Source organism: Rissa tridactyla, chromosome 3 (assembly GCF_028500815.1).
Source record: "Rissa tridactyla isolate bRisTri1 chromosome 3, bRisTri1.patW.cur.20221130, whole genome shotgun sequence".
NCBI lineage: Eukaryota > Metazoa > Chordata > Aves > Charadriiformes > Laridae > Rissa > Rissa tridactyla.
Window position 1 is genome coordinate 24,679,604 of NC_071468.1, and position 18,653 is coordinate 24,698,256.

The window sequence follows — 18,653 nt, forward strand, 5'->3', positions numbered from 1 at the left end:
CTATTTACATATGTGTTTTCAGCTCATGGATGAGAGTGTTCCAGTGGCAAGCAGCAGTCCCCATCGGTACTGGTAGGGGACACCTGCTTAAACCACAAGGACATTCTGGCTCCATTTAAGCCAAATTATGTTCTTTTGCTTCCGTAAGTAGGAGTGGTGAAGCTAATGGGGCTGCACGTGGGCAAAAGGGGGAGCATCGTTTGGCCCGAGAAATTGCAAACACATGCAAAGCACTTCAAAGCATTTAGAGGTAAGGAAAAGCCCAAGAAAACACAAAATTATCTAGTATTTGCACCCCTGCTTCTGTGGTGCTGCTGACCCTGTGTGCCTGTCATGTGTCCCCAGGGCTTTTGGGCGAATGACCCCATCCCACACGGGTGGTTTGGGTTTCTCCTGGCGCTGTATAAATGTAGGGTGGCACAAAAGCAAATTTCTGCCTATTACACAACTTTGTCAGAAGACAAAAGTCAGTGTGTGCGTGCAAACACGCAAGGAAATATATTTTTGAAAAGAGGGAAAAAAAGCAGCAATGCCAGGGAGAAAAAACCCAGATACACCCCTGGGTGTACCTGGCCGTGCCAACACCTAGGGGCGACGGCGCAGGGTGGCAGCAGAGCAGGACCCTGCCGAGCGGCGCTGTCAGCCCTTACATCTGGCTGTGGCGGCTCATCGGAGTGGTATCGCCTGGAACGCTCCCTCCGATTCTCCCATTCCAGGTGGATCCACTCTGAGAGCAAACCCTCCACTTGGCCCGCTGCGCCATGCGCGGCTTTTTTTGTGTGTTTAACGATTCTTGACCGGCCATTTAGCCTAGGAAGTGCCTGTATTGCTTCCCCCCCCCCGCCCCGCTTTTTATAAATGTTGTCACCATCCGCTCAGCACACGGCATTGAATAAGAGGAACCTCCAAGGGCACGGCTGCGAGGGGCAGAAGCGTACTGAGATGTGCGAGCGCATGCGATGTTAAATGAAAAAAATAAAGGGAAAAACTGCCAAGAAACTTGACCAGAGAACTGATCAGCAGAAACTGGGCCAAGTTCACAAACCTGTGGGATAATCTTCCGCTAAGACCGCAAAAACCCATAACCCAGAAGTGATTAAAAGAAGGATTTCTGTAATTTGTTCGGGAGGGGGGAATGTAACAAACTAATTTAAGCTAATGTAATGTTTATAAAGTTACTTAGATAATGACACCATGTATGCCATTATAATCATTAAAACCCAATCTATGTTTTTTAAAAAAAAAACTTAGATGATTAACACAAAATCAAGTTGATGTGAAGGAACAATTACTTTTAGAAAAAAAATCAGGAGGTCCTAATATTCTGTAGAATGAGGGAGGATGCAGCTGTATGTCGACAGCTTTCATATCCTCATTTGAATAATGTGGCCTGAATCTGTCACTTTATTCATCCTCCTTATGCTCAGTGTACTCTGCATCAACAACAAATTAAGTTGTAAATAAGAGACAATCATCACTTTTGTTTTTAAGCAGCTTCTGCATGGAGAATTTCAATGTACTGTTTCTTTTTGACAGAAAGAAAGGGATTCTACACTCTGCTTATGTAAGCACAAATATGAGGAAACCAACCGAAATGAAACAATAAGGGAGCACTTCAGAACTGCTCCAAAATGTTCTTGGAAGTACATTTCTACCACCACCAAAATCTCCTTTTTTAACAGGATATGTATAATGGAAACTGTTTCATTTACGGCAATAATGATTCTTACTTTGCTCTAAAATTTCAGTGATTTTTTTATTTTAAATTTTAAAACATCCCCTGTCCCCGTCTAGGCACGAGCAGGGTACACCTCAACAGGAAGAACAGGTGAATAATGTCAGCTGTAACCTTTGTGTACCCAGAAATATTATTAATCTCTAATATGATAACATGATACCATTTCATGAGCAAATATAGCATGCAGCAAGGAGAGGGGGAGGGGAAAGAGATTTTCTTACCTTTACGTCTGAGAAGTAGGTTTTCAGCATATTGGAACTTGGGTACCGGGTGTAAAAGAACATGAGCTTGGCCTTTTTCAAGTGATTTGGTGACAAGCCTTCCTGCATGTAGGATTGAATTAGTAAAGGAAAATGCTGTTCTTGAGAAAGCTGTTTCTGAAGGTACAGAGCTAGCAAAGTGCCCCCTTAAACTCTCTACAGTTCCCCAGACTACAGGAGAAAATATTAACATCTAAATTGCTGCGCTGTAGTTTTCTGTAAAACAGCTAAACAAGGGATGCGAGGCCGTGTAACTTAAACCCTGCCTTTCCTATCAGTTTTGGTGCTGGGTCTTGGGAATCTTGCAAGTTTACGGCTTGTGTACCATATGTATGTTCACTTGTTGCTAAGGAAACAAATGCACGAAGCATGTGCCGCGGAAAACTTATCGGAAGCTTTTCTCCCTCTCCTTTGCAATTCCAGCTAAAGTTTCTGCTTCTCTCAGGCTCGTGCCACTTGCACAAAAGAAAGCTACGGCACATTGAGACAATCGGAGGCGCTTTATCATTTTGAGCAATGTTTTCTACAGGCGGTACGTTTCCTCTGTTTCACTCGTGTCGATAAATTTTAACATCTTGAGTAACTCTCTCTAATCCTGCCGGTGCTTTGCTCCAGTGGCTGCCTTGCAAATCAAAGCGAAATTTGTAGCAGGCAGAGCCCCTCTGCCGCTCAATACCCACCCACCCCCCCCAAAACTTGTCGCCTCCTGATTTACACAGTTAACTCCTCGGAGAACAGAGCTGTATTTGGGGCTAACCAATCAATAAATGTGGGCTAGCAGATCAATAAATGGCCACTTACCCTATAAGGCAGCCTATTTATCCTGGAAACATCATTACCTTTTAGATCTGTAAACAGAAGCAACTAAAAGAGTTCCCAAGGGAATGTGAAGCTAACCATAACAATCTCGGCTTGCTGATTTTTCTCCCAGCTTCTTGGCTCTCTTTTGTGTACTGCGTGCTAGGACGGCTCTGGTCACATCTGTGCCGCAGGCTGGCCCTGCCATTTCCTCAGCAAATTAATGGCTTTATAATTTATCAGAAATGAAGATGCACGTGGAGAAAATCAATGTGGCCCCCACAAGGTCAATTAAGGGTTCTTCCCAGAAGCTTCTCTAAGGACTGTTTCTCCTGAACACAATTGTTGAAAATTTCACTCGGTTCACACCTTACGGTGGGGGGGAGGTCAACCAAGTTGACAGATGCGCTGCTGCCAAGGTGCCTCTTCCACCTTACGGCCGGGCACGCGTCAGCACGGAACATCTCATTCCAGGCCTTGAGACGGGAAACCCAGACTAATTTTTATCAGCAGGCTACTGTTGATTAGCTAGGCTTTTTTCAGCAGAATTCCTTTTTCTTTAATTTAGGAAATCTGCTGAAACCCTCTCCCTTTATTTCAGTCATAAGGTTCATTTTTAGTTTGGAAAAAATGCACCATTTAAAAAAAAAAAAAGTCATTGACAATATTAGTTTAAAAACCTCTTATTATCTGGAAGTACATGGAAAACGGCTCAGCTGAACTTGCATTTTGTTTTAGATGCTTAATGATTACAAAGAAGATAATTTATGACTGACATACTTCTTGTGCCAAGAGAAGAGTTGAAAGAACCTCCAGCTACCTCCATTAGAGTGATAGAGAAGTCTAAAAGAGCATTACACTCTGCAGTGCCATCTGTCAAAATACGTAAGTGAAATAATAGTAGCAAGCTGTCACCTATTGCTTAGTGATAAGAGTTTTAGACAAATCAAAACTTCTACGCCAGAAATCCATTTTGTTATGCGATCCTTTCGGGAGAGTGGGGGTCCAAAGGGGTGCTCCAATAAGTAAAAGGAAAAAAATAATCCTAAATCTCCTTAATTTGCAATTTCTCTGATGCCGACAACGTGTTAATATCAGGTTTGGCGTACATTCTCTTTCAGTGCCAGCTCAAAGACGGACTTAAACTTTCAAAAAAAGCTCTCATATTTGCCGGATTTAAGCATATTAGACAGTTGTCTAAGCATTTGGATTCCTTCTGCATTTAGGATTTTTAAATATTTTGTGCTCTAATGCCAGAGGATATTGATATTGAATGAAACATGTATTAAAAGATGTTCTGAGACTCAAATTCCCAGAAATCCATTTTTTATTAAAATTATACTTGTTCTTAAGCACTTGGCAGCCTTAAAGCGATATCAAATATGCAACGAATCTGTATATCTTGATCCTGAGGTTAACGCTTTACTGTGATAAAAGATATGATCTGTAATAATCTAGCAAAAAATAGTTACTGACAGACTTAAGAGCTAAGAATTAGATAACCCATTGCTATTTCAGAAAAAAAAAACCTGAACTGACCAATTGCTTAATTTCCTTTTTAAGTGCTTGGGCTGAAAAGCAACTGTTCTTCCAAGAAAGCACTAGCTGTTTCCAGGATACTTACACACGCACAATGACTCATGATGAAATAGATTCAGTAAACATACAGCTGTACCGAACACGAGCTAAGCCCCATTCAAGGCCAGGAAAGAAAACGAGCACAAATAAATATTAAGGAGGTAAAGGGAGGAGGGGTGCCGAATGGAACGCAAACAAGCTCTGTCCCAGCAGCTCGTGTGGCTTGCCTCAATTCTCTTAGCTATAGCTTTGTGAAGACAGATGACATTCAATTCTATGGGTAATGCAAAATAGACAATAACTGCTGAAACTTGAGCCAGCTGCCAGGTGTAAAAAAAAAAAAAAAAAAAAAGAAGAAGGAAAAAAAAAGGAGCGAAAGAAAAGATGATAAATCCATAAATTAATGAAAGACATCTGCTCAGGAACATAAAAGATCAGAGGAACAGTGTACTGCAGCTGAACCTAAAGCGGTGTTCAAACAACCTGAGAGTCTCGGCGTCGTGCGTTTACACAGTACAGCGCAGCCTCACCTCACGCAGCAGCAAAAAGGCAAAACGCTAAGAAATAGGGAGGGAAAGACTGGGCATGAAACGCATTCACACTCCCGTGTGTTTTAACCAGAGAGGCACAGGGGTGGCATTGCACAGCATTTGACTCATTTGCACTTCAATCCTCCCAGGTAACGCTCTCCTTTTGCAAAAACATTTTTCGGCAGAGATGATCTTTCACTCCTGTTACTCTCAGCCTGAGCTCACACAAATGCTCTAACAGGCTTTTCTAGCCCACACAGGTATTGAGCTGAAGGAAAAGAGGTAAGAATAGGCTGTATCAGGTAAAAAATCTACACTAGCAAAGCCAAGCTGCTCCTTAAGTTACACCTCTGGTGCTTTTAATCAGCAAAGCTCCAAAGAGCTGTATCTCAGAGCATCTTCAAGACCCTCCAAAGATCAGGCTGGCTGGAAAGTATTTGTTCATCGCCCAGGTTTTATCAACAGCACGGAGTTATCCAGTTTGCTGTACAATCGCTCATTTTTTTAAAAAGTTTAATTAGTTTAATTCTAGTCAGATGTAATAACTCCTCATTTCAAAATGTCGTAATTCACTAATTATAGCTTTCACATATTGGGACTGTGAAACTCATTCCAGTTGGATTGGAATTCTGTTTAAAAATAAATAAAATTGTAGAAAGTTTCACTAATGTTTTAAAGCCCTTCTGCCAGGGAGAGCATGCTAAACTTCTTCACCTTTACAGATGTCTTAACAGCACACAAACTACTGTTGTGCTTCAATTTTGATCTATGCAAATGCTTTGGGACTGAACAAGGCTATTTTTCTTGAGATGCAAAGAGGATGCATGACAAAGGAAGACCATGCAGAAAAACAATTCGCTGTCTGTTTCTTTTGGAATTTGAATAAAACTTAATATTTGATTAAACAGATTAGCTTGCAAAGATACAGGCTGCATTCATGACCAAGATGGGAATTCATGCTGCAGGTGCATCTTATCTTGTTTAGCGACATACGCAAACATTAACCATTTCCTTCTGCAATTCAGCAAAGAACGGTCAGATACATTTTACAGGCGTTGGTTAAAAAAGAACGAACAAAACCCAAAAAACCAAAAACCAGGCTAGTTCAGTGTTTTAGCTTACTACTAAAACCTGAACTTGGCTGTATCTGCTAGTCTTATGTTCTCATCCTGGCTGCATTGTCCAGGAAAACAGATGTTGCTTTCTGCAGGGAAGAAAGATCTGCTTCTCTCAAGAAATATATTCCCTATATGTGCACATTCAACCATGTAAAATAAAAGCGCCGCAACAGAATCGACCACAAACAAACCAAGATCCTTACTGCGCCTTGCCCTGGAAACTGTAAGCTACCTGGACAAAATGAGCCGCTGCTAGAAAAAACATACATCCCCACAGCTGAGCCACATACCAGGGTACACATTCTGTAGAAGCGCTGTTTAATAAATCCCTTTTTTGCCAACAGGTCTGTATCTAAGCCCAGATCAAACTCCGGCCTGCAACAGCATCTAGGTGGGAAAGTCAGAGTGCTTCCGGGGGGCAAGGGAGGAGGAAGGGAATCACTCTAGCACCCGGCGTTTCCCCTGGCTAAGCCTCGCAGTGGCAGGGGACTCTCACACCCCTGTTTTGGCAGAAGCAACAAGCTCCATTAGTGACCGAGAAGGAGCAGGAGAAAGGGGGAGAAACGGCAGGGGTGAGGGAGAGATGCTCCACGGCTGAAGAGGATCACGTGCAGCCCTAGAACTACTCCTAGTTCACACACTTCGCATTTTTCATCTCTGATCGCTCCTCTCCCAGGATAGAACTACTTTTATACAAAAACAATTAGTATGCCGCTATACTGTTTGGTAAAAATTACTTAATTGGTCTGGCCTGAGTCTTGCCCTCGGCTGCCGCTCCTGTTGACCTCAGGACTGCTTTCCGAGCATCGCAGCTTGCATTTCAATATGCAAGAAAGATTTTCATTTTAGATCTCCAAAAGTAACTGGCAATTACTGCGAGTGATGCTGGCGTTAGACCAACTCCTCCGTTTTGCCATACAACTTACATGACGAGCTAAAGATTTCCCTGCTACCGATACAGCAGAGAGATCCTCTTTCGGCACAGAGGTCCCTCAAAGGTCATGTCTGCTACCAGCTGGCTCTTTCAAACACCAACAGCTACGGAAGGTGCTTTCAAACTGGGAACCCTTCCCCCTGTAGAACTGGGACTATTCATACAGGTCAGACAGCAGCAATTCTTGACTCAGACTTGACCTAAGTTAGACCAAAGCCTGGTGGTGATGGGCTCTGAATCTGCAGCTCCTGCCTTCATCCCAGTGGTGCCCACTGCCATGGGAGGGATGGGAAGTCCAGGTAACCAGTCTTGAGCCCTGCCAGCACCCTCCTGAGGATTTAACACGTCTACATGAAATGTGATTAAATTTATCTGAAACCACCACCAGAGTTATTAATCGCCTAGAAGATACCCAGTGATGGGGCACAGCCTCGTGCATCTGCCTTCACCCTGGAAAGGGGACAAGTTCCTCAGCAGAGGGACAGAGTTATTCAGTCGCTATTACTTTCATCAGCTGAGGAACGAAATTAGCTGCATCTAAGGCTCTGTACTTGTGCTGTTGCCTGCTGCTGGGCTCTTGGAGCTGGGATAAAATGTCGATCTACCCTTCATTCAAAATCCTCAATTTTAGCATCGGGCAAACATGGTATTTTATTCACTTTTAATACGACTGTACTTGGAAGGAAAATCTTTTGACCAAAAAGCACATTAGGGGAAAAGATGCAAGGAGTGGGAGGTGTTATTGCTAAAAAAGAAAAAATAATAAATCTAGTACTAGTTTCCAGGAAAAAAGAAAGATCATTACTATGTCTGGATATGCCTAAATAAAGGCAGAGATGTATTTTTTTCCCCTAACTAAAGCCTGCTATTGAGCTAAAAAGAGAGATTTTATTATTATCTTTTTTTTTTTTTTTTTTTAAGCAGGGGAAGTGTCCTGTAAATTTAATACAGCTGAAGTTTTATATTTAATTGTTCTCTCTAGCTTTCCAAAATAATTTGCTTTGTGTATGTTAGGACAAAAGATTTCTGTGTATGGCTGAACAGAGGTTAATCATGCATAGCAGGCAGCTGCACAAGGGCTGAGGAACAGACCTCTGGGTGGGGGAAAGAACTTGATGCAGCCTGAATATATCAGTACCTGTGTCTTTTGTGCTTCGTTTCCCTTACGGGCTTGAGAGCTGAAGGCTCACGATGACCGCACCGTGGCTCCCTGTGAGCCACAGCCATGACACCATTAACGCAGGTCGCGTGTTGGCCTGGCAGGGGAGGGAAAGGAGGCAGCCGCGGCTTGAAAGGTTTTTGGCCGAGGGCGATGCCCCCTCCATCACCTCCCTGCCTGCGGAAGGAGCCACCGGCCCCCGGGAAACCCACCAGCACCTGGGCTGTGGGCTTGGCTCAGTTTCTGACCCCACGGGATGGTCTAAAAGGCTTGGGGAGGGCGGGTGGCTCTTTTACGTGAACGCTGTTGCTGAAGGAGCGCCACCAGCCAACACCCGGTGTTTTATTTGGCCTCTCCAAGCCCCCCACCCGCTCCCCCATGACTGCCCCGCTCCTGCAGCCCCTGGGGGAAGCCCCGGGGTGTGGGCATGGCCCCTTGTCCTCTCCCGCTGGCCACCACCGGGTTATTGCTCATGTTTCAAAAAGGATATTGCACTTCCCGAGTAGGGCGAGATTTCAGACATGTCTTGCAGGTCGCCACACTCGGATTTTATGAGGGACAAGGAGAGGCCCTCGGCAGCGCTGGGGGGGTGGGCCGGCGAGCAGGGGTGGTGGTTCATGTGGTGCGACGACATCTTGGTCCTCAGGCTGGTGGTCTCCCGGGTCAGGTCGAGGGATTCGGGGGAGGCGCGATCTTTCCCCGGGAAGGAGGCCGACGGGGCGCCCAGGGGGCTCTGGAAGGGGTAGGCCATGAGGGGCAGAGGGAAGGGGTGGCGGAAAGAGGAGGTGGAGAAGCCGGCAGTGGCCGAGAGCGGGGACTGGTGCAGGGAGGCGTGATGGCCGCCGGCCGGCGGGGCCGAGGCGGATTGGTCGGAGGAGTTTTTGCGGACGACAAGGGGCAGCGCCTCGGTTTGGTCGGTGGCGCCGGGCATGGGGACGCTGCCGAAGGTGTCGAGGGGGTTGGGAATGATGACGTCCCCGAAGCACTGGAGGCGCTGGTTGGCCGTGTGGAAGTTGTGGTTCTCCCCATTGACGGCGAACCTCGCCTGCGGGATCTGGAGAGGCGGGAAGACCTGAGGAAGCTGGCGGGAGGGCTTGGACGAGAAAACCTTGACCACCGTGTCCACAACTTGCGACATGGCGGTGTTGAGCTCCTGCTTCAGCGTCTCAGCCAAATGTTTGCCTTCAGGGTGGAAGGCGTTTGGCCCTTGCTCCTTCTCCTTGGGACCTTCTCTTTTCGGTTTGTTCTCCACGATCTCCTGCTCCCGGATGAGGGCTCGCGCCCGGTCGATGAACTGCCCCGGGTCCAGCTCACACATCTCGTTGTCCGACCTGCCGACGGAGTCGCCGCCCCTCGCATCCATGGTTTCGGAGCGCATGCTGTCTTCAGACAGGTTGCCATCTTCATCATTTTCGGAGTCGGTGCTGTCATAGATCTGGTAGAACTTCTCCTGCAGCTGGCGCAGCTGCTTCTGCATGTCCTCCAGCTGCTGCTTCAGCTGTCTGCGCTCCTCTCGCTTCTGCTCTTTCCTCGCCGAAACCAGCTGCTGGAAACTCTGCTGCTGCTGTTGCGGCAGCTTTTGCTTGCGTTTGTTTTCTCTGTAACTTTCTCGGGGACTCACAGACTGCGGAGCTATTTCTCTTTCGTTTTCATTGCCCCTTAATGCCACGCTAGGGGAATGGCTCATACCCCGAATTATATTCTCAACCCGGGCGCGTTTAGCTCTCAGGTGCTCGTCGCATAACCGATCCACATCAAACTGGCTCATAGTCGGCCTGCCAAAAGGGGAAAGACACTCTTGGGGGCTGTCTCTTGAAGAGTTGCTGCATACATCCTCCTGATGTACTTCTGAGCCTGTACTAGAGAGACCGCTGGCTTGGAAACTGGGCTCCGTGCCACCATTTTTGTTCATGTTATTTTTCAACAGCTGGGAAATTATGGTTGCTCCTGGAAAAGGCATCATGGCATCTTCATATGAGTTCGCCCTCTTCAGCAGCTTGCGGAGTACATTTGACTTTTCCCCATCTGCATGCTGCACCACTGAATACTCGACATCCTGCTCTGAACCTTGGGGATTCATGGCACTAAAAAACGTTGCTCTTGCCTTTGCAAAAAATGCAGATGCTGTCCCTACCGTCCTTTTCACTCCAATGTCAACTCTTCTTCTCTTGGTTTGCCTGCTTAAGAGGGCTGTGCTGTCATGGTCAGGCATCACTGGACTGTTATTGTGCCATCTTCAAAAGCTTGTCAGCTGGGCTCAGCTCAAGAATCCTGGGACCCTGGCCAACAGAACAAAAGGACTGATGAATCATTTTCTTTAAATTTCTCCAAATTTCCTGACCTCAATCCTGAATAAAATGCAAAATGCATAGGCTCTGGGATTTATGGCACATTACAATTATTGCAATTTATTATGCACTCTGCTTGAAATGAAACATTTTTAAATATTTCTGCTCCACTGGTTTAAGATGGATTAAGATTTAAAAAAGCAAAAACTGCTTAAGCACCAGTAATATGATTCTCTTGCACAAATGCCTAAAATGATACTGTTTATCTTCAGAAGAAAGAGTAGATTAGAAGAACACAGCCTCTGACAACCAATTGATTAAATTTAGGGCATTGAGATACATGTTACAAAAGAAGATGAAAGTACTCCTTATTTAAGATTTATTGTTAAAACAAGAAATTGTATAAAATTTGGATTAAAAAAATTCAATTGCGATGTAAAAACCATAACTGTAGTTTTGCTTTTTAAAGAGAGATAAAACTGGTAAATAAACATTCAAAGGTCAAAACAACAACTTTCGCTTAATTGTAGGTAGGATAGTATATGTGTATGTGAAAGGCAAAGAAATCATAGACGCATTTGGGGAAAAAAAATCAACTCTCTCTTAAATCATTAGGGAAACATTTATTCAGCAAAGCAAAAATGCATTAAAATATTTTATGGTCGGGATTATAATATTTACAGAGATGTGATCAAATAAAGGCCAAAATGTACTTCGTTAACACAGCCTCCTATGTACCAGTGACTAGCCACGACAGTGTTTTGAATTCCCCATACATTCCCTGCCTTTTCCTAACTTATATTCGCCAAGCAAGCCCCACTACCAAAAGCTGGAGATTGTGCATTTCCTACACTAAAATACACGACGTTAAATTTTTTGCATAGCAGAAACGAGGCATGTTCAGTGTCACATCTCTCTGCTTTAGAAAAATCTCCAAGAACAATATCTCGAATGCCCAGCAAAGCCCTTCTTACATGTAATATTTTGAATACACAGAATCTTATTTCCTGTGACATGCAGAAAAGATGAGAAAAAATATGGAAAGATGAAAGAAATAACATCAATCAGCTGCGTGAGAAAGGAAGATACCTTCTCTTTATATGAACTCTCATTGTTTCCCAGGAACACAGCATAAAAAGATAACACACTTCCTTGCATTTTGTAAAAGGCTCTTGACATAATTTGTGACTTATTAACTAGTGATGCTAAACTCACATTGCACATAAAGCACTAGACGCTCTTTCCTGTTTCTTAAAATTTAACACTGAGGAAAATTAAAATATTTTTCATGCGAGGCTTATCTAATATTAAACTTTACATTTGCTTAACAGAGCACAATCTTCACAATAACAGGGTATATTGCCAAAGGCAGCATGCAGACTTTTTGGAATTGCTCCCATCTCTTTCGGTTCACCTGTAAAAACATCTACGTGCTCCCTAGGACTGCATCTGTGGCTAGTTTTAAAGAATGACTATCCATGCAAATAGGCATAATTTCAGCATGAAATAATCTGTAAAATCAAGACAGTAGTCAATGCTTAGTTTGCAACCAGGATGGAAAAAAAAAAAGGCTTTTAATACTTAGAAACATTATGTTTATTCTGCAGCCTTTGCCCACGTATTCTGGATGTACTAAAAGGATTTTCAGAGGTTTGGTGTCAGAGACAGTTATGCAAGGGACGTGGTATTTGTTTACATTACTGGCTCCTTGCATACAGGAAAGCAAAGAATGATAAAAATAAAAAAAAAAAGTCATGAATTCAGATGGGAAATCCAGAGCCTTACACTGTTATCAGGACACTGCCTTCAGAGATCATTCCTTATCAAGAAGCACATTAAGCAAGTGAAGTTTGGATACCTCACGATAATAATAAAATAACAAGGAATTCTGTTGCAGGGGCCCAATTCTACCACCTGCGCACTGGGTAGCATCCCATCCTGCACGCAACTCCCCCAGCATCCAGGGATACCAAAATCCTGTTACGTGCCAGTGGTCGGATCAGGCCCTGCTAGGCAGAACGTGTTGTAAAAGACTGTCTCCTGCTTTCTCTCCATTAACGCAAAAGGAGTTTTTCAGGTGGCAGAATCAGGCTCAAACAACTAGGTCTTCCCTAAAATAATTGGAGGAGTCGGGATTTCAGAAGGGTTGTTTTTGTAAATCAACGGCAAAGTTCTCAGGGGGTGGAAAGGGGTGACCTCCACCGGAGATTTTAAGCAGCAAAACTGGCACAGAATAAACCAGGGTCAAGGTTGACCTTTCAATCTGGTGGTGTTCATTTGAAAGCGATATAAACTAATTGCAAGATAGCTGAAAAAGCTCTTGCTTACCGCACATAGGATATTCTAAAGGCATTCTGTGTAAAGATAATACTTGCCAATAGGAAAAAAACAAAAAACCAAACCCCCAACACCGAAAACCTTCACGCTTTTCCTTCCTTTTCTGTAGTCAAGCTATGCTTGATTGAGATCCAGCAATAAGTTCCCAGACTCACGTCAAAAAACTCACGTCAGGTTTCAAGTTTTGCACATTTCCCAGCAAATTTGAGGTGCCTGACCACTGCTTCCCTCTCTCTTGCCCAATCCCAACCAAGGACACGCATGGGGAGGGCTCGCTGTACCCTTGAGTCAGCAGCTCAGGAAATAGGCTGTCCTGCGCCAGGTTGGAAGGTCATTGCCACGCATCCTTCCTCCCGTGTCCATTTTCCTCTCCCCGAGCCCCCGTACCAGTAGGTGCTCGCCTGCCCATTCCTGCCACTGCAAATGTGCGGCAGGAGGTGCTCCGGAGCGATGCCCCCTCCTTCCCTCGCTGGAAGCTGAGAGCATCGGAGTTATCGTACACTTAACCTGGGTATTAAGCAACGTCTTCCATTTGCCCTGGTGTTATCCCGAGCCTACAGACTGCCAGCTTTACGGCTTACGTGCCTTTCGGCTTAAATATGAGAAATGGCTCCACTTTAGCCTGACAAAACAGAGCAGGGATTGAATGGCCAGTTAATATTTTGGTCTCAGAGGACCAAAACCAATTCACACCTCAAGGGAAGTGGAATGGCACATACAGCGGGATGCAAAATCCCAGCCACGACAGGCAGACTTCGAGGCTGATTAGATTAGAACTGGACAAATAAGGAACCCTTGCAAGGGAAAAAAAAATAATTAGGAAGTTTGTATCCTTTAAGTAGTACCAGTACTTTGGGTGCACATTGTCTCAAAACTCTGTTTCATACATCTAATGTCTCTGTACAGCTATCCAGAAATATATAGTTAGAAAGATAGCTTAGGTTGTCAAGATCTGTGTAGAAATCTTCAGAAGCATCATTTCTTTCCGAGTTACAGAGTTTTAAATTTGTGGAGGTTAAATTTGCTTTACATGTCACTTTCGATAGTCCTTGCATGCCAAGTGTAGTTTATGTTAAATTTACCCTCCGCATCTCGAGCCTCAACTCACAGGACGCGGCTTTCTCAGAAACCGAACATTTTCCATGCCCATGTAATTAAAAATCATATCAAGGGCCTCAGCACTTTCTAAGTCCACGCATAAACGTAGCTAGCAGTATTTTATTTACAAATTTACTTTCAAAACTTTTGTTTAAGGAGATAGGATTAAAATGTAGCTATGAATAACCTCTAAACAGCACAGCAGCTACAGGCTTGGGTTTATTTCATAACCATTTGATATGCATTGACATTTCAACTGGAAACAGATTAATTTCTAGGTATCCAAGAGTTACTGTTACCAAACCTTTGGGCAGCGCGGTCTTTAGAAAGGAATATAATGTCAGGTATTTAACCGCACTCATTACAAATAAATCAATTTCTGTAATCAATTTTGTTAACTCATCTTGATCTACAAAGATGCGGATCATTTTCTCCCAGATTAATTCATACACCTAAAAGATGCAAAAGAGATGTAAATTCAAACTCACCCTCCTCAGCCAGTCTGAAGGACCCCAGCCTAAACTAAACAGCCATTAAATACACAGTAGCAAAGTGCTAAACTTGACAAATATTCATGGATCAATTCAAGGAGATACCAGTTTAGAGAGCTGAAATTGTTCCTATCTTTTCACAAGCCGTCTACTTCCTTTGGTCCAGCGTCTGCCTGCTTCACGTCAGCCCATTATGCCAATACCACACAAGAAATTTAACACGCTTCTGCTAATAGAAATATTTAGATCTTTCACTCTAAAGCGCTACACGGGGTACGGCTTTGCCAGAATCAGCCAGGAAGCGCAGGATGAAAATTATTCCAGTCAACAGCATTTCACGCACAAAACCGCAGCTAAAATCTGAAGAACAGATGACATCTATTCACCACAGATCTGTTCAGCGCTAAAATCACGACGGCCACTAATGAGAAAGTACTACCTCTTCATACAGCTCTGACACAAGTTTTCTTGGGGGAAGGGGTTATCCAGCTCCCTTAGCTGTGACATGTAATCACAGAATTTGAAACAAGGCAGAAATGATGAGCAACTAATTATGCAGCAGCAACTACTTTATTAGGATTTCTCCACAAGAAGTAAAAATTAGAGCCTGACTTACTTCAAAATTACCCTACCTGCTCTTCAGCCTTAAAGGAAAAAGCCACCCTCGTTTTAAGAACCCGGTGACAGCCAGGGCCCAATCCAGCACGGTACTCAGCAATTCCTGCGAATGCCAAACATCCTCGATGCCCATTGACTACAGGGGGAATTGCCAGAGCTCGCTAACAGGAGGGATTCGGGATCTCATTAGTTCAGGCCTTTATTTTAGGGAGATGCAGGGCCCTCCATCACGTATCTGTGCCTCGCACTGCTTGAGGAAACCGATTCTTTGAACGGGAAAAGGAAATCAATCTGCTCAAGGTATAAAATTGAAAACATTTTCCTCCTCTCAGGCCAGTTTGGTCCTTGTTATTTCACTGATCGTGAAGAAAAATAACTCACATGGTCTCTGTGCAGAGACAATACTGAAACATTCACAAGATTCCTACTACGAACTCAGCCCAAGTTTTCCAAGATATTTTTTTTCCATGCTACACGGTGTCATTAAATCACAATTCTTGAATTAGTTAATCTAGCAGTTAGGCTGCACTTTGAAACAGAATAAATCATGATTTAGTGACTACAAATTGCAGTATTTACAATTCTGCCCTGAATCAAATCAAACTTCAATTTCAAAATGTGTCCATTCTTACGACTATCTTAATTTATCGACCGATCATAAAAAAGACAAGTCATATAAACTGAGAGGCCTCGGAGTTCAACTGGCAGGAAAGTTAACTGTATATACCGACAGTGCCATTCAGCGAATGCACGATACTTTACAGAATAATTTAATAGGGAGCTGTTAGCGAAAAGTATATACATTGTACTTTTTATCGCAGTTCAACTCATGAAATGTTGATACTCTGTCTACCCCTGAGTATTAATAAACATTTCACAGTACGCAATATTGCTGTTAAAGGTAAGCTCTGGACAAAAAGCAGATAAAATAAATGCAAAATGAGCTGCAGTGGTCGTAAACTTTATGTGATTGATGGCAACTCGCAGAAAAACTGCGAGAAGACGACATAAAGGGTATGTGCCACATGCAAATCTACGGGTAAGGAAACTGCCTCCGTATAATTCATCCTTCGTGCTGCCAAACCTCTACAGATGATGGAAGTGACAAATAATCTGAGCTTTTACACCTTGTAGTGACACAGACGCATTTCTGTACCCTGCATTAGACAACACCGGACCTTTCCGCCACCGACCAACAGCCATGGATGTGCGGATGCGCTTCCACGTGCCCCCAACCTGTCCCCAGACCCGGATGAGGGTTTTGGGGTGACACTCGCCACGCAGCCAGAAACGCCACGGCGTTCACCGCCAGCACTCAGGACCAGTGGGAAACCAATGGGATTCCAAATCCTCGCCCTGGCAACTTTTGCCCGACATTCAAGGGCACCTCTAGTCTGCAGCCGCTTCCCCCGCCAGCCGTGACTGACATCTCCGACTTTGTCAGAGATAAGAAGTTAACATCCCCCGTATCCGTTCTTTCCGCAGACGGGGCACACGTAGGTGACACCGACCCCCCCCGACGGCTCCATCCCACCTCGGTCGAGCCTTTCGGGCGCACCGACACACCCCCCCCCGCAGACATACCGTTACCGATTTGCTTTCCGAGGCTGACCCCGCCACCCGGCCCGGCCGCACCGGGCCCACGCCCGCGCCCCGCTCCGCAGCCGCCCGCCCATGCGCGCACCTGTCCGCACCCCGCGCACCTGCCCGCGCCCCCGGCGGCCCTGCCCCTCCAGCCACCGCCCCGCCGCACAGCGACCGCGGGAGATACGCGCAAGTTTCTTTCTTCTCCCCCCCCGCCTCCGCCTCCCCAAAGAACCGCGGACCCCGGGGCGGCCCCGCTCCGCCCCCGCGGAGCTGTGCCCCGGGCTGCCCGACGGGCCGCCCGCTCCTGTCGGGCCCCGCATTTTCGGCGCCCCCCCCCTCCCCCCCCCCCCATCCCGGGCCGCTCACCCCAAACACAGCTCTGCGCGCCCCCTCCGCGCAGCCCCCACGCCCCCCCCCCGGCACCGTTCCCTCCTGCGCTTTAACTCCGCTTAAACACATGGCAAAGTGCTCTGGGTCACTCAGCCGATAAAGAGAAAATGAAAAAAGCCAAGAAAGAGCTCCATCAAAGGCTAAGAAAAAAATTAAGTCCCCCCCCCAAGAAAAAACAAACAACAACCAAACAAACGGAAAGTACCAATAATCCTAATCTTTTCCCAGATCAAGGCTCTTATCCCGCGACTTGCATTTGATCTCTTCTCATGTGCTCGCTACCTACCACTCAAATCCCATTTTCTATACATTTCCACAATTCGCAGCTCGTCCCACCCTTGGAAATGAAAAAAAAAAAAATAATAAAGTAATCGCAAGGATAAGAAGAATAAGAATAAAAAGTCCCTGCCCTCCCGGTTTGGGTTAAAAAGGAGAACTAGCGACATGCAAATGACAAGCAAATTGGAAGAGACAAAAAGAAAGGCAGCTATAATAAACAAGACAAAGAGGAGGCTCAGAGGACCGGAGCAGGAGTTTAAAGCAGGGGATGGGGAACTTCGGCGGGGACGCGGGGGGGGAGGAGGAGGAAGCTGGGAACAACAAAAAAAGAAGCGAAATACTGACTGCGTTTTCCGTCCCCGCAAAAACTGCCCTCCAACCCACGGAATAAAATAAAGACCGGTCCACAAAAGGTGGCAGCGAGAGAGCCAAGGGGAAGCGGAGGGGCGGGGGGGGGGGGGGGAGGATCACCTAACAACGAGCAGGTCACTTACTCTCCAGCCCTGGGCAGGCTACGGTGAGCGCTCCATCGGGCGCGGCGCGCACAAATCCTGACCGCGTTATCTACCGGGGAATTAAAACTACTCAGCTAATAAAGTCAGTGCAATTTTGCCCCCTTTCCCACCCCCCACCCCCAGCCCCCCCCTCAACTCCCCTGGAAAAAAAAAAAAAAGCGGCACAGGTTCGATAACGGTGAACAGCATTTTGCCGGGGGTTTCATTTTCCCCGCCCCAGACCATTTAAAGCATCCCAAGCAAGTGCGAATTTAAAAAAATAAATAAATAAATTTTAAAAAAAAATAGTAAAATAAAGAAAAGACCCGAAAAGGCCAAAAAAGCGGGGAGGGACGGCGGGGGCGCGGAGCGGGTACTTACTCCGTGCAAAAGGCGACGAAACGGAGCCTCTGGGCGAGGTGTTTGGTGGCTTTTTTTTTTTTTTTTTTTTTGCCGGCGGAGAGCGAGGACACGCACACGCGCCGCGCACCCACCGCACGCGCCCCGCACACCCACCCGCGCGCACACGGGCACCACGCGCGGGCAGCACGCGCGCCGCCGGCAGAGCCCCCGCCGCTGATGAATATGATAATCGGGCGAGGGCGGGCGAGCGGGCGAGCGGCGCGGGCGGGCGGGCGAGTGGCGGGCGGGCGGGCGAGCGAGCGACGGCGGCGGCGGGGCCGCGGGGGCGGAGAGGAGCGGAGCGGGGCGCGGAGCGGAGCGCGGAGCGGGGCAGGGCTGGGGCTGGGGCTGGGGCTGGGGCTGGGTCCGGCCGAGCCGAGCGATGGCTCCAGCACCGCCACAAGATTTACTTTAAGACACAGCTGAAGGAAACAGGAAGGCTAGACGTCACGCTCCGGAGTGACGTGAGCCCGGCCCGGCGCCCAATCGGGAGGCTCCTTGGGACGGACGGGGGGGAACGGGGAGAACTTGGCAGGAGCGGGGAGAGGGGAGAG

The 18,653-nt window shown here is 46.2% G+C and overlaps 1 protein-coding gene across 7 annotated transcripts in view; it reads right to left on the minus strand.

The window, feature by feature from the left end:
• The window catches only part of PROX1 (prospero homeobox 1), a 49,070-nt gene extending 30,772 nt beyond the window's left edge, over nucleotides 1-18,298 (minus strand). Inside the window, exons 1-4 of one of the 7 annotated variants that reach the window (XM_054196144.1) lie at nucleotides 18,079-18,298; nucleotides 17,698-17,767; nucleotides 8,604-10,394; nucleotides 1,960-2,065 (exon numbers count right to left, since the gene is read on the minus strand). In XM_054196144.1, the coding sequence (XP_054052119.1) occupies nucleotides 1,960-2,065; nucleotides 8,604-10,327 (1,830 nt within the window). In that variant the 5' untranslated portion in view covers nucleotides 10,328-10,394; nucleotides 17,698-17,767; nucleotides 18,079-18,298. Of the gene's footprint in view, nucleotides 1-1,959; nucleotides 2,066-8,603; nucleotides 10,395-17,210; nucleotides 17,504-17,548; nucleotides 17,604-17,697; nucleotides 17,785-18,078 lie in introns of those variants that run through there. The other 6 variants (XM_054196151.1, XM_054196149.1, XM_054196146.1 and 3 more) reach the window with 6 other exon arrangements.
• Nucleotides 18,299-18,653: the final 355 nt, after the last annotated feature.